The sequence below is a fragment of the Moschus berezovskii genome, chromosome 1, assembly GCF_049115385.1.
Source record: "Moschus berezovskii isolate FMDL1 chromosome 1, NW_MosBer_1.0, whole genome shotgun sequence".
In the NCBI taxonomy this organism is placed as follows: domain Eukaryota; kingdom Metazoa; phylum Chordata; class Mammalia; order Artiodactyla; family Moschidae; genus Moschus; species Moschus berezovskii.
In genome coordinates this window covers 62140523-62156163 of record NC_142460.1, presented here as the reverse complement: position 1 = coordinate 62156163, position 15641 = coordinate 62140523, and the positions used below count along the sequence as shown (strand labels likewise).

At 39.0% G+C, this 15641-nt stretch overlaps 1 protein-coding gene across 3 annotated transcripts in view; it reads right to left on the bottom strand.

The window, feature by feature from the left end:
* Positions 1-15641, bottom strand: part of EPHA6 (EPH receptor A6) — a 1038562-nt gene that overhangs the window by 5620 nt on the left and 1017301 nt on the right. For 2 of the 3 annotated variants that reach the window (XM_088836272.1, XM_055397929.2), the window contains one exon: positions 13282-13475. In XM_088836272.1, coding sequence (XP_088692398.1) covers positions 13282-13475 — 194 coding nt within the window. Of the gene's footprint in view, positions 1-11409; positions 11482-13281; positions 13476-15641 lie in introns of all 3 variants that reach the window. The other variant, XM_088836271.1, reaches the window with a different exon arrangement.

Here is a 15641-nt window from a genome sequence, read left to right as displayed (position 1 = left end):
CCAAAGACCTAAAATTCACTTCTGATTTTTCTTTGATTCTATATTGACTTCTATTTTTCTGAACTGGATTCAAGCTGAAGGTGGGCATGGGGTAAAGAAGGACAACAGGGAATTTCAGGGATTAGTGCTCTTTCCACATAACTAAAATCCGCACAAGCTAAATGCTCTTGTGACTGTGACCGTACAGTGTTATCATCCATGTGGAGCCTGCTGACACTTCACAGTGACTCCTTTTTACCAGCTCTCGATTCTGTTACCATATTTCCTACTTTGGAGGCGGTTAAATCACATTTTATTTTCCAAGATGCAAAAAAGCAAAATGGCTGTCTGGGGAGGCCTTACAAATAGCTGTGAAAAGAAGAGAGGCGAAAAGCAAAGGAGAAAAGGAAAAATATAAGCATCTGAATGTAGAATTCCAAAGAATAGCAAGGAGAGATAAGAAGGCCTTCCTCACTGATCAATGCAAAGAAATAGAGGAAACAACAGAATAGGAAAGACTAGAGATCTCTTCAAGAAAATTAGAGATTCCAAGGGAACATTTCATGCAAGGATAGGCTCGATAAAGGACAGAAATGGTATGGACCTAACAGAAGCAGAAGATATTAAGAAGAGGTGGCAAGAATACACAGAAGAACTGTACAAAAAAGATCTTCATGACTAAGATAATCACGATAGTGTGATCACTGCCCTAGAGCCAGACATCTTGGATGTGAAGTCAAGTGGGCCTTAAAAGCATCACTACAAACAAAGCTAGTGGAGGTGATGGAATTCCAGTTGAGCTATTTCAAGTCTTGAAAGATGATGCTGTGAAAGTGCTGCACTCAATATGCCAGCAAATTTGGAAAACTCAGCAGTGGCCACAGGACTGGAAAAGGTCAGTCTTCATTCCAATCCCAAAGAAAGGCAATGCCAAAGAATGCTCAAACTACCACACAATTGCACTCATCTCACACGCTGGTAAAGTCATGCTCAAAATTCTTCAAGCCAGGCTTCAGCAATACGTGAACCGTGAACTTCCAGATGTTCAAGCAGGTTTTAGAAAAGGCAGAGGCACCAGAGATCAAATTGCCAACATCTGCTGGATCATGGAAAAAGCAAGAGAGTTCCAGAAAAACATCTATTTCTGCTTAATTAACCATGCCAAAACCTTTGACTGTGTGGATCACCATAAACTGTGGAAAATTCTGAAAGAGATGGGGATACCAGACCACCTGACCTGCCTCTTGAGAAACCTGTATGCAGGTCAGGAAGCAACAGTTAGAACTGTACATGGAACAACAGACTGGTTCCAAATAGGAAAAGGAGTACGTCAAGGCTGTATATTGTCACCCTGCTTATTTAACTTATATGCAGAGTACATCATGAGGAACGCTGGGCTGGAAGAAGCAAAAGCTGGAATCAAGATTGCTGGGAGAAATATCAATAACCTTAGATATGCAGATGATACCACCCTTATGGCAGAAAGTGAAGAGGTACTCAAAAGCCTCTTGATGAAAGTGAAAGAGGAGAGTGAAAAAGTTGGCTTGAAGCTCAACATTCAGAAAACAAAGATCATGGCATCTGGTCCCATCACTTCATGGGAAATAGATGGGGAAACAGTGGAAACAGTGTCAGACTTTATTTTTGGGGGCTCCAAAATCACTGCGGATGCTGATTGCAGCCATGAAATTAAAAGACGGTTACTCCTTGGAAGGAAAGTTATGACCACCATAGATATATTAAAAAGCAGAGACACTACTTTACCAACCAAGGTCCACCTAGTCAAGGCTATGGTTTTTCCCGTGGTCATGTATGGGTGTGAGAGTTGGACTGTGAAGAAAGCTGATCACCGAAGAATTGATGCTTTTGAACTGTGGTGCTGGAGAATACTCTTGAGAGTCCCTTGCACTGCAAGGAGATCCAACCAGTCCATTCTAAAGGAGATCAGTCCTGGAGTTCATTGGAAGGACTGATGCTAAAGCTGAAGCTCCAATACTTTGGCCACCTCATGAGAAGAATTGACTCACTGGAAAAGACTCTGATGCTGGGAGGGATTGGGGGCAGGAGGAGAAGGGGACGACAGAGAATGAGATGGCTGGATAGCATCACCGAATCGATGGAGGTGAGTTTGAGTGAACTCCGGGAGTTGGTGATGGACAGGGAGGCCTGGCGTGCTGTGATTCATGGGGTCGCAAAGAGTCAGACATGACTGAGTGACTGAACTGAACTAAAAGATGGCAATGGTATTTGATTATGGACTGTTACATCTTAATTGCTATCAGAATGATTCAAGATAAAGTTTAGTTATGTTCAAAAGTTGAAAGATATTATGGCATCTACCAACAGGCACTTTAACTGTTGCTATATTTCTTAGTTTCCAAGAGGTATTTATATTAATAAGAATTATCAAATAAAAGTTTACATATAAATAGAATAAAGGTATCCATGGCAAATAGAGTTAAACAGGATATTAAATTGTGGCATATCTTTGTTTTTACTATCCTAATGTGCAGTATGGATCCAGAAGAGGATTCAGAATAGCTTTTGCACTATTTTCGTAAATTTTCTAATCAGTTTCCTATGGAACATATTTCAGAGAATAGCGTGTAGTAAGTTCATTGACCAAGTTTAATATCAAAAATGACCAGGGTATACCTATTGCTAATTGTCATAAATAAAAATACGTACATTAGAAAGCTGAATGTTCTGTTTAATAACAATGTGGCTCTCATGTCTTTTAATTACTCATCTGAGAAATCTGTTGAAACTGAGCAAAATTAAAAGCATGTGTTTAGGTGTTTCCATTCATAGTCCTATATACCATTCTTGATGCACAGACATAGTCAGATAATTTCCACTTCTCTCTCCTGAGAGAACTGGAGTTTTCACAATTCATTTAATTGGTGAGTGGAAATGTTATTTGCTAATTTTATGTCCTTAAAGGACATAAAATATAGAAAGGTCATAGAAGGACGTTCTGTACACTAAATGACTTAAATGGCCAATTTGTCTGTTGAAAAGCAGCTACTGTTTGCTCTTAGACTGTTTCAATACTGTAATTCCTGTCCCCTCCACACATCTTTAGTAACCTAGTTACTCTTTGGCCTTTATACAACTGCACTGGCAGTTGATTTAGTAAGGTCAAGGTCCCCTCATTGTTCACAGCCACTGTGCAATAACTTTTCTTTCACCTTATCTTATAATGAAGTTGAAAAAATGCTGTTATTTTCTGGCTTTGAGGGCTGGTTACCATCACCCTCACATGAATTCTCTGGAATATTACCTAATAAACAATAAATGCCCTTTCTTATCAACCATGTCCAATGATAAATTCTGTCTGCTATTTGCTGAGCATGTAGAAATTTCTGCTATTTGGTGATTAGTGGGAGCTGTCCACCTGAGAAATGTCTTTACAGCAAAACCTGCGGCTACATAAAAAAAAGTACATATTGTAGAACAGAAGGTCAAAGGTCTACTACTTTCTTCAGAAAAATGAGGAGGGAGCAGAATTAGAGGAAATTCTACCAGGTATAAATTATGGTCAATTTAGATCAGAGAAAGGGCTGGAGTATAGCTAGAAGAGGTAATGGCATAGTTTAAGGTACAATAAACATATTCTCAGTACATCTAAATATGTAAAAATGAATAGCACTGATAGAGCTAAAAGTTTTTACTCTAACAAGCCCTTTGAGCTTGTAATAGTACTGGTATTTTAATTTAGAAAGTTCTTAGGTTACCAATAAAACTACCATTAAAAAGCAGGGAGGTTTTTCTCCTCAAACCTTTTCCATATTTTATATTCATCATGTAAATATGAAAGTAATAAATCTATCCAAAATGGTTCAAAGTTATACTTTGAGAAATACTAATCCAAGGCAGGATCTTCTTTTAACATGAAACTACCACATTCTTAAAGGCTTTTCTCCCTTTACCACTCTAACAAAACTTCTTCCTTTCTAGTTCTTACCTTTATATATTGTTAGCAGAGGTCTACAGATAGTGTCCATTCTATTTGTATGGCTGTTTTTCATATGTTGATGAATATTTACCATGTTTCAATCGTCTTCATAGCTCATTTTCAAGTGAGTGTATAATATTCTATGTGTCAATGGTTAATAATTTGTTAATTCCCTGAGTTAGACTCTTAAACTGCTATCAATCTTATTAAATTTATTACAAATGATTATATAATTATAGAGCATGTATCTTTATGCTTCAGTTGAATTATTCCCTTGGGAAAAACCCCATAAGATGGAAAAATTTTAAGAGTAAGTTAAAACTCCCTGAGGGCAGGAATTGTATCTCATATCTCTATTTTCTGTAGGCCTTAGAATAATGCTGAAAGTACTAAAGAAATTCATTAAATAAGTGATGGTTAAGATTTGAATATCCTCTGCAGAAAAGTTTGGTCCATGACCTAATGTGATTTATGATGAAGAATCTATTTTCATTTAACTCATTAAATGGAATAGTAAGAATCTATTGCTAAAATGGTCATCCTATTAATGAATATGCTGTTTATTTAGATTACTCCTTGTATCGCAAAAAATGTTTGTTTATGTCTGTCTTTATAGGTTTCAACTCTGAATATTCACTGGAAAGACTGATGCTGAAGCTGAAACTCCAATACATTGGCCTCTTGATGTGAAGAGCTGACTCACTGGAAAAGTCTCTGATGCTGGGAAAGATTGAAGGCAGGAGGAAAAGAGGATGACAGAGGATGAGACAGTTAGATGGCATCACTGACTCAATGGACATGAGTTTGAGAAAACTCTGGGAGACAGTGAAGGACAGGGAAACCTGGCATGCTGCATTCCATGGGGTTGCAAAGAGTTGGACACAACTTATCAACTGAACAACAATATGTTTCAATAGAGTGAAGGGTAGGAAATTAAAGGCAAGTGAGATACCACAGGGTTCAGTTCAGTTCAGTTCAGTTCAGTTCAGTCGCTCAGTCATGTCCGACTCTCTGCGACCCCATGAATCACAGCACGCCAGGTCTCCCTGTCCATCACCAACTCCTGGAGTTCACTCAAACTCATGTCCATCAAGTCGTGATGCCATCCAGCCATCTCATTCTCTGTCGTCCCCTTCTCCTCCTGCCCCCAACCTTTCCCAGCATCAGAGGCTTTTCCAGTGAGTCAACTCGTCGGATGAGGTGGCCAAAGTATTGCAGTTTCAGCACAGGGTTAGGGGATCTAGAATCACAACAACATTTACTTTATTCAGTGTCACTGTTTTTACATGAGTTTCTCATCTCATGACCAAGGGACTACACTTCACATTATTTAGTGAATCCATAAAACAATCTGGCTTCCTTCATACTCAGTTGGTAAAGAATCTGCCTGCAATGTAGGAGACTTGGATTAGATTCCAGGGTTGGGAAGGTCCCCTGGAGAAGGAAATGGCAATGACTCCAGTTTTCTTGCCTTGAGAATCTTATGGACAGAGGCAGGCTACTGTCCATGGGGTTGCAAGAGTCGGACACAACTTAGCGACTAAACCACCACCACATAAAACAATCTACTATACACACTACCTACCTATCTTTTGAAGGAAGAATTTATTTCATTAGATAAAGGAAAACACTGCCCTCCCTATAATTAGGTCTTGAAAACAAGTTCAATTAATGAAAACTTTTGATATTCTTTAAAAATTTTAGGGCGTGATTTTGCACAAGGTATTATAAAAATCCTAAGTACATAGAACCATGCTGTAAATCTTGTGACTATTGCATGCTTGTGGGCAATATCTCTTTGTTCCACATAATCTGACTCTCCACAGTGCTAAATTGGGAGCATGATTTCTTTTTTGTCAGCCTTTTATTTTCAGTAAGTCATCAGGTTTTTTTATTGACATTATTTAATTCTCATAATGAGGCTGATAACTGGTAAAAAGTATGAAGGGATGAAATTCAAAGCAAATTTGAAAATCACGTTGTTGTTCAGTTTAAAATTAGAGATATGTTTGAATATTAGGAAGGATAGGTACAGGGTAGAAATAATACTGTTTAAATATTTCCCACATTCTGAGTAGAGTTCTCAGCAAACGGGCACTACACTCGGAGTAGCATCACTGGACCTCAAGGAAAGTCCATTTTTTATATATAAATAATTCCCCAATGGCTCAGTGGGTAAAGAATTGGTGTGCAATGCAGGAGTCACAGGAGACTCAGGTTTGATTCCTGGGTTGGGAAGATCCTTTGGAGAAGGAAATGGCCACCCACTCCAGTATTCTTGCCTGGAAAATCCCGTGGACAGAAGAGCCTGGCGGGCTACAGTCCATGGGGTCACAAAGAGTTAGACATGACTGAACAACTGAGTACACACAGAGGGACAGAAATAGATTTCATTTCGTATGTCAACAACAATTCATCGCCAGTGGTAATCAAAATGTGGTCTTAAAAAGGATACGGAGGCAGCATCTGGGCTCTGTGAGAAAGTAATGTTTGCCATAACAAGGAAAAGAAGCAGAGCAGATATTTGCCAACACTGGAAAAATTCAATCTACAAAAATGCCTGAGGATGCAACTCTGGAACTATGTTGCTGCTCTATTTTCTTCATTTCTTTATTTTGTTGTAGTTACTCTTTTCTTTTTTCAAGTAATGTTCTTCAAGTGGCTGAGCACTGCAAGAGGATGTTGAGGGAATATATAGACAGTATGTTTCCTTCTTATTTCCATGAATGAGGGCATATTTATGTTCTATATCCTTGTATTTGCTTAGCAGAACATAAAATAACAGGTTGTGCACTGCTCCTGCTGCTGCTGCTAAGTCACTTCAGTCGTGTCCGACTCTGTGTGACCCCATAGACGGAAGCCCACCAGGCTCCCCCATCCCTGGGATTCTCCAGGCAAGAACACTGGAGTGGGTTGCCGTTTCCTTCTCCAATGTGTGAAAGTGAAAAGTGAAAGTGAAGTCACTCAGTTGTGTCCGACCCTTAGCGACCCCATGGACTGCAGCCTACCAGGCTCCTCCATCCATGGGATTTTCTAGGCAAGAGTACTGCTACAAATTCTTTTTGGAACTTTTATACACTTCATCTATGAAGTCTGAGAAGTCCAGATAAAATTAATCTGGAGATGCAAAAATGTATCTTGTTTTCCGATAATCATATTTCTGAAACTAAAGTACTGGAAAAAATCTTACAATTTTGGATGACTGTATACTCTGTAGTGGAAAGAACAGGCTTTGCAGTTGGTAGCTCTCACTCAAATTCCTGACTCATTAATTATCTGCTGTGTGTTGTCGTTGTTCAGTCACTCAGTTGTGTTTGACTCTTTGCAGCTCCATGGACTGCAGCACGCCAGGCTTTCCTGTCCATCACCAACTCCCAGAGCTTGCTCAAACTCATCTCCAGTGGGTCCATGATGCCATCCAGCCATCTCATCCTCTGTCATCCCCTTCTCCTCCTGCCTTCAATCTTTCCCAGCATCAGGGTCTTTTCCAATGAGTCAGCTCTTTGCATCAGGTGGCCAAAGTACTGGAGCTTCAGCTTCAGCATCAGTCCTTCCAATGAATATTCAGGGTTGATTTCCTTTAGGATTGACTGGTTTAATCTCCTGGCAGTCCAAGAGACTCTCAAGAACCTTCCCAACATCACAGTTCAAAAGCATCAATTCTTTGGCACTCAGCCTTCTTTGTGGTCCAACTCTTGCATCCATGCGTGACTACTGGAAAAACCATAGCTTTGACTATAAGGATCTTTGTAGGCAAAGTAATGTCTCTGCTCTGCTTTTTAATACACTGTCTAGGTTTGTCATAGCTTTTCTTCCAAGGAGCAAGCGTCTTTTAAATTCATGCCTGCAGTCACCATCTGCAGTGATTTTGGAGCCCAAGAAAATAAAGTCTGTCACTGTTTTCATTGTTTCCCCAGCTATTTGTCATGATCTTAGTTTTTTGAATGTTGAGTTTTATGGCAGCTTTTTCACTCTCTTCTTTCACCTTCATCAAGAGGCTCTTAGTTCCTCTTCGCTTTCTGCCATAAGGGTGGTGTCATCTGCATGTCTGAGGTTATTGATATTTCTCCTGGCAAGCTTGATTCCAGCTTGTGCTTCATCCAACCCAGCATTTTGCATGATGTACTCTGCGTATAGGTTAAATAAGTAGGGTGACAATATACAGCCTTGACATACTCCTTTGCCAATTTGGAACCAGTCTGTTGTTCCATGTCCGGTTCTAACTGTTGTTTCTTGACCTGCATACAGGTTTCTCAGGAGGCAGGTTAGATGGTCTGGTATTCTCATCTCTTTCAGAATTTTCCACAGTTTGTTTCAATCCACACAGTCAAAGGCTTTAGTGTAGTCAATGAAGCACTGACTTCTCATTTCAATTCCAGAAATGAGAATTTCTGGAATTCTCTTGCTTTTACTATGATCCAACAGATGTTGGTAATTTGATCTCTGGTTCCTCTGCCTTTTCTAAATACAGCTTGAACATCTGGAAATTCTCGGTTCACGTACTGTTGAAGGCTAGCTTGTAGAATTTTGAGCACTACTTTGCTAGCATGTGAAGTGAATGCAATTGTGCAGTGGTTTGAACATTCTTTGGCACTGCCTTTCTGTGGGACTGGAATGAAAACTGACCTTTTCCAGTCCTATGGCCACTGCTGAGTTTTCAAATTTGCTGTGTACCCCTGGGAAATTTAGCCTGTTTTGAGTCTCTGATTTCTCACATGAAGGATGGAGATAATAACAGGATTAAATGACATGACAGATAAACATGCCTAGTACAATGACTGGCTCATAGTAGGTTCTCAACAAACAGCAGTAATAATTACTGTTGATAATGATGACAGTAATTTCTATCAGTATTAGTATTGATGTTAGCATCAGTATTATTATCGTATTGTGGCAACAGTTCATGTGAGTTGAATTAGATTTTCTAATGGGTAGAAGTTTCACACTTCCTGATTAATGTTTAATAGTCTGTCTTTCATCCACAAAGCTTTGCTTATCACTCAATTGCATTGGTTTTGGCCAGCCTGTGATTTCTGTCATGAGAAACAACATTAAAATTACTAGTTATAAAAATTAAACAGAACAAGTTGTCCATTACTTGGTTTATAAACATTTTAATAAGTGGGAATTATGGGCAGCCTAGGCAGCACTTAGCAAGATGTTTTAAAAAAATGAATGGAAGCATTTATATCAAATTGTTGAAAGTTATTGCCCTCAGAAGACAGCATTATAGGTGCTTTATTAATCGAATGGTGGGAGGTAGTACCATTTAGCCTTATAATGTTTACTTGAAATTCTCTAAAGCAGATAATATTGATTTGAGCTTTTCCCTACCTTCATGGTTCGTACATCACTGGAAACCAAGTGCTTGAAAGTTCAACAGTTGATTTACATGTACTGAGACAAGTGGTGGTTCCAGTTCCTAAGAACTTAAATATAAAATCCTTAACTATGGCCCAGCAGGTAATGAGAATATTCCTTTCTGCCTTGGCTTGGGTGGAATATGATTTCTGTCATGGACTGGTCCATCTGGTCAAATGCTGCCTTTTTCTGAATGCTACCTTATAGCTGATACTTTCAAGGAGCCCATAATCTGTAAAATTATCAGTGACTTTCTGGTGATCTGGAGCAGGGACTGGAAGAAAGAGCTATTTTCCTATTGCACTGCAGCACTGTCCAAAATGGCGCTGGCCAGTGTACTCAGTAGGTTCTGGTATATAGAGGAAACAGGGCTAGGCTTGAAGAGGCTGGAGAGTGAGTGTCTAGGACAGTGTTGGTGGGGTGGGGAGTGACAGCTGCTCTGTACTGTTAAACTGTTGGGCCCCAGATGTAATTCTGGGTTCCATGGCAATATGCTTGCTTGGGGTTGAGAGTAACTCTAAGATTGATCCTGAGGGTCAGGGGAAAGGCAGTAGCGGTGTTTCAAGGGGCATGGCCAGGCCCTGCTCCTATTGCCATTCTCTGTGGAGCCTTGGCCTCAAGCTGGGTCTTTCTCCCAGGGGCTGGGAATCATGTGACAGCTACAGATACTTCTTTGAAAAGAAGTTATAAGATATCATTGTACTGTGAATGAAAGTGAAGGTATCTTGAAATTCATTCATGAGAGGATGACTGCTTATACTACTAAGGTACTTTCTCAAATTATTTTTTACAATCAATTGGATTTAAGTCTATAATATCACTACATTCACCTATATATCTATATACTTTCTTGAATAGGAGAGAAAGCAAGAAGACGGGGATTTCACAGAGCTCTGAATACTAGTCCCATGGGGGTGTGTCAGGCACAAGAAAGTCAGCATTATTTGGAGTGGCTGTTTCAAATAATAAAAGCCTTCTCTGACTAATGATTTTTTCTATTGGGTATTCTGTCTTTCGAAAGAAATATTAAGGTTTATGAAATTTCCAGTATCACTCATATAAAATTATTAAAGTGTGGGTTTCAGCCTTCCTCCTCCCTTTTCATCACCTTAATTTTTTTTCCCTATTACTACACTGTCAGGAGAACAGATAAAAGCTTCTTGGATGAATTCTTGAGGAAAAAAGCAATTAGAGTGGAATAAAAACCATGGGGACCTAGTGGGTGAGAGAATTATGTCAGTGCAGGAATGTGAGAGAAACTTGGAAGCTGGGGGGATCGTAGAGAAAGAGATACAGGAGAGTTTGATAGGAGCTGTTGTGGATTATACTCTTAGATGCTTTCACCTGTTTGAGAGGGACAAGGGAGGACAGACTGCAATTCTATGCTCCATCACATTTCCTTAGTCCAGCATCACTCGGCGAAGGGAGACTAGGCTTTGGAATTTTGGGGGTGGAAGGGCAATGTCACGGCTTTGTAAGCATAAAACAAACCAGGCATCCTGTTGCTAACACTGCCGTCCTTCAACCTACCACATCTCTTTTCCCCAAGCAGTCTCAGTGCTCTAGGATTAGGGTGGGTGGATGGCACTGGGAGTGAGGGGATAGAAATTGGTAACTCACTTAGGTTGCTTTGAAAACAAGAATGCTGATAAAGGTTCAGGCATGATACCCATATAACTCTGGTTCCTTTTGTTTTCCAACAAAAGTATACTGAGAGCAAAATCTGTAGCATATATGTCTTTGTCAGAAACAAGGAGATCAAATCAGTCAGAAAGACTTTCAACTGGACCCCCAAAGATTAGAGTTTAGAATTCAATTAAAACTGCTAACTTTCTATAAAGCCCAGCTCCTGGCCCGCCTGTGACGTGCCATCACGGAGCCTGCCTTTCTCTGGCCTTACTGCACATACCCATTTAACCGCAATGCCTAGCCCTCAGATACCAGCCCTCATATGGACTTTACTTCTGGATCATTTGTACTTTTTGGTATCTTCTCATCTTAGATTCTTTATCATTATTTTCCAAATATTATGAACATTTATTATCTTGAAAATGCAGGGAAGAATTAATTCTCTTTTTTATCTGCTTTTCTTCAAAAAAGAAGGCTCTTACCTGCCTGCTTCTACAGTCATAGAACAGTCAGAGAGCTCCGCTGGTGGGCACTGGCTGTGGAGTCCATTCACCCTGTACCACAAAATGACCAGATTAAATCATTTCAGACTCAATCTACATCCTAGTAGCGCTTTCTCCCCAACATTAAAGCATACTTGTCGCTTCAATAGAACATATAAAAACAAAGCCCAAGAAACACTTTCTCCAACTAATTCTCTTTCTCTTCAGAGACAGATTTTTTGAGAAACCAGTACTGGACATGGTACTTTGTATTGCTCTTCTCTCTGACCTCACGATCATTCCTCCCCCATCCTGTCTGTCATACACAACGTTACTGAAAATGCACTTGCAAAGGCCACCCGTGAATTTCTAAGTGCATAGTTGTTAAATCCAACGGACTCACTTCATTTGTATCTTACTGGTGCTTTGTGGAGCCTGGGACATTAAACTCCTTGGAACTGTTTCCCTTTCTGGCTTCTACGATACTGCTCCTTCCTACTTTCCTCATTACTTGTCTGATTGTTTTTTCTCTGTCTCCTTTGCATACTTCTCTCCAGGTCAGATCTTAACTCTTGGTGTTCCAGAGGGTGACATTCTTCCTGTTTCTTTGCCCTGAGCTTTCCTAGTTTGGCTGGCTGTAAACATTTGACAGTCCCTGCTTCCAGTCTTGTTTCTTGTTTTACACTTTCAGTTTAAGTCAGCCCTGGAGTGATGTGTCAGAAATGCAAATGTGATCAGGCTGCTCTCCTGCTTAAAATCCTTCAAGAGCAGCCCATTGCTTTTATGATAAAATCCAAAGTGGCACCCCCACCCTACCATCACCACTCCAGCTTCCTATGCTGGACTGCTTGAGGGAAGACGGCTAGAGTAATAGTTTAATCTCTAGCTATTTCATGCTTGGCTTCACTTTACTGAGGCTGCCAATTAATGATTTAGAGGTGAACTCTTCTGCGCTCTGCTGTGAACTGAGGCTTGTTTGGAGGAGTCCTTGAAGAGCCTTTGGCCTTATTGTCACTCAAACTGGCATTGACTTGAACTTCTGACCTAAAGCTGAACATCTGCATAGCCTATTGGCCATCTCCTGAGTCAGGAAAGTAAGCTTTGAACGTGCTTTGGTTATGTTTAAGTCCAATTTGGTCTAAATTAAGAAATGTATTTTCAACTTGATAGTGTTTTAAATGTAGTATGTTCAGACATAGATGGTAGTGTTCTGTTCTTTTTTTTCCCTTCTACTCGTCCTCTTATAATTGCTTTTCAGGGAGAAGTGAGTAGATCTTCTCAACTCTACTGACTTTTATAAAATGGGAGATGAACTCCTTCATTTTCTTGTCTTGTCATCTGTCTCTTTCTGGTTTTAGCAAAGGAAAGTAACAACAGCTGGATCTGATCATATCAGCAGGAAACATCCTTGCTCCTGACTGATTCACAAATTGCCCCTGTCTTGCTTGCTATTTCAAATAGAGGGACAGAATACTGAATGGATAAGAAAATTAAAGGGGCTGCGCGTGCACACACACACACGCACACACGCACACACACATTCTACTTATAAGGAAAAATCAGTAAATCAAGAAAGGAATTACAAATACTACAGACCCACACAGGAAAAAATATTTAAAAAGGGATTCATAAAGATTAGATATGGAGAAACAGAAAGGGGGAAACTCCTTTTTTGTGGAAAAAATCATTTTTAAAAAAATGTTAATAAATTGCTTTTTCAGCTGATAAATATGGCTTACATAAAATATCCTAAAAAGTAGACAACCAAGACAGTTATTAAGGCAAACTTTCTCCTCTTTACCTGTTAGTCTTGTCTGCAGCCTGAAAGAAATCATGATTGTCAAGGGGAAAAATCAACATTATGCCTCTTACACAAGGATGTCCTCTACCAGGGTGTGAAGGGCACTGGGATTGCGGATCAGTTTGTCAAGGAAGCTGACAATGTCAGTAAATTTTGGTCTGTGATTTCTCTCCTTCTGCCAGCAGTGGAGCATCAGCTGGTGTAGAGATGCCGGACAGCCCATGGGAGCCGGTAGTCTGTAACCTTCTTCAATGGACAGGATGACCTAAATGCAAACATACACAGGTTATCCTCTTACTTCTGGGAACAAACAATACATACACTAAGTTATAATTCCTTTTATACAGGAAGTGGAAACCAAAACATTGGTAAGCATGAAAACTAATTGTGAGTGCATGTAGTCTGCTGCTGCTGCTGCTGCTGCTAAGTCACTTCAGTCGTGTCCGACTCTGTGTCTAGACAAAGATAAATACAAAAATTGTGATCAAGAATTACAAATATCTTCATAGCATCTGCTGACTCCTCTTGAGAGGAAAAATATGTTTTTTAAACTTGTGGTATAGAGATGAGAGGTTAAATTTCATCATAATGTCCAGAAATAGTTTTTGTGTGATTTAGCTGGAATGTCTCAAAACCCAATTAGGACATCAGAAAGTCAGCCTAATATGGATGCATTTAGTCAAAACCATATGTGACAAATGTTTTAAATAAAATTGTATTTCTGTGAATTCCTGAATCACTTTTTATTCTTTTATAATAATGTCAGTGCATATTCTTTTTGCAGCCATCCTTCCTTCTTTCTTCTTTATTTGCCATTTACTTCCTCTTCACTTACTTCTGGCTTTCCCGTAGTCTCACACTGACAAGATTATAAAGTCCTTCCAGAATTTCTAAAGTAATTTAATCTTTGAAATGCTATCAGTGTTCAGTTTAAGACCACAGAGCAACAGGACATTTAGCCTGAGTATCCTTTGGGCTAGCACTCTCTAACAGAACTTTCCATGATGACAGAAATACTACCTCTATTCAGTGTGGTAGCAAGTGGTCACGTGGCTATTGAGCACTTGAAATGTGGCTAGTAAGACTGAGGAGCTGAATTTTACTTCCAGTTAATTTTAATTAATTAACCTTACATTTTAAATAGCCACAGGGGCAAGTGGTTACTTGCAGCTGTGGGGACAATGCAGCTCTAGGGAAAGGAATCTCTGGAATAAGCAAAAGTTAAGAGTAACAACAAGATGACAGTAATTTTATTTTTTTGGTACTTAAGAAATTACATATAAGAAAAGGTAAGATATTTACTATTTATCTTTTTAGTATATAACCCACTGGAATTTCCTAATCATTTAGTAAAATTGACCTGGAATTTATGTAGTTTATTTTTAAATGAAGAGTTCAAAAGTATTCATGTAACTATTCTTACGTTATCTCTGGGGGAAAGACAAAAGAAAGGGTTTATTTTCTGTATTTTTGATGCGGGAAAATTGAGGGACAGACTGATATTTAAAGAGAAGCAATCTCACCTCTTTCCTATGCCAACAACAAAAATACAAAAATGCAAATGTAAATATTGTTTTCAGTGCTCTCTTAATTGTAGCACCCTCTATGCATTTTCACTTTCTATAATTTAAAAAAACACCTCATTTCCTTTTTTATGTGACACCATTTGACATGACTCTAAGATATCAATAACTTATGCTAGAAGTAGTCTGTAAAAAGAAGCAATAATAGGCTGCAGGAACCTCCTCTTAATTGTTAAGCTTAACTTTTTAGTAATAGGGAATTTTTCATCATCCCATCAGTGTCTTTGTGACCAGAACACTTTAACCTATCAGAATACTAGCTTTTTTTTTTCTGTTCATTTTATACCTATTATTAAATATGATGATTTTTCTTATCTGTCTTCTGGCTATTTTTGCTACTGACTAGGCCTGAATTTTAACACATTTTGCAACACATTTTAGTAAAACAGGATATGTATAAAAATGCTTGTAATGCATCAGAACTACTGTAGATAGCTTTAAAAAGTAACTAAGAAAAACAGGATAGAATTCCATTATAGAAAGACTTTAAAATCCCACCCCAAGAGACCTCTGTAGGTAATTTCAGAGTTACCTAATTATAAGTGCATAGAATAAATGACAAGTGAAGTTATAGTCTGAGAAAAAAATTAGCTGCCTTTATTAAGCATCATGTGCTAAATGCTTTGCATATTTTTTTTCATTTACTGCTTAAAATAACTCAATATGGTAGTTATTATTATCCTTATTCTTAAATGAGGAAATTTAGACTCAGATAAGTTAGGAAACGCCTAAATTCACACAGCATAGGCAGCAGAGCTGAAATCTGAACTTAGTTCCTTACAGCTTCCAAACTTGTCCTCTGGCTAGTCCGCAGGAATGCTTTTCAATTCTCATGAAAATGTCTTCCT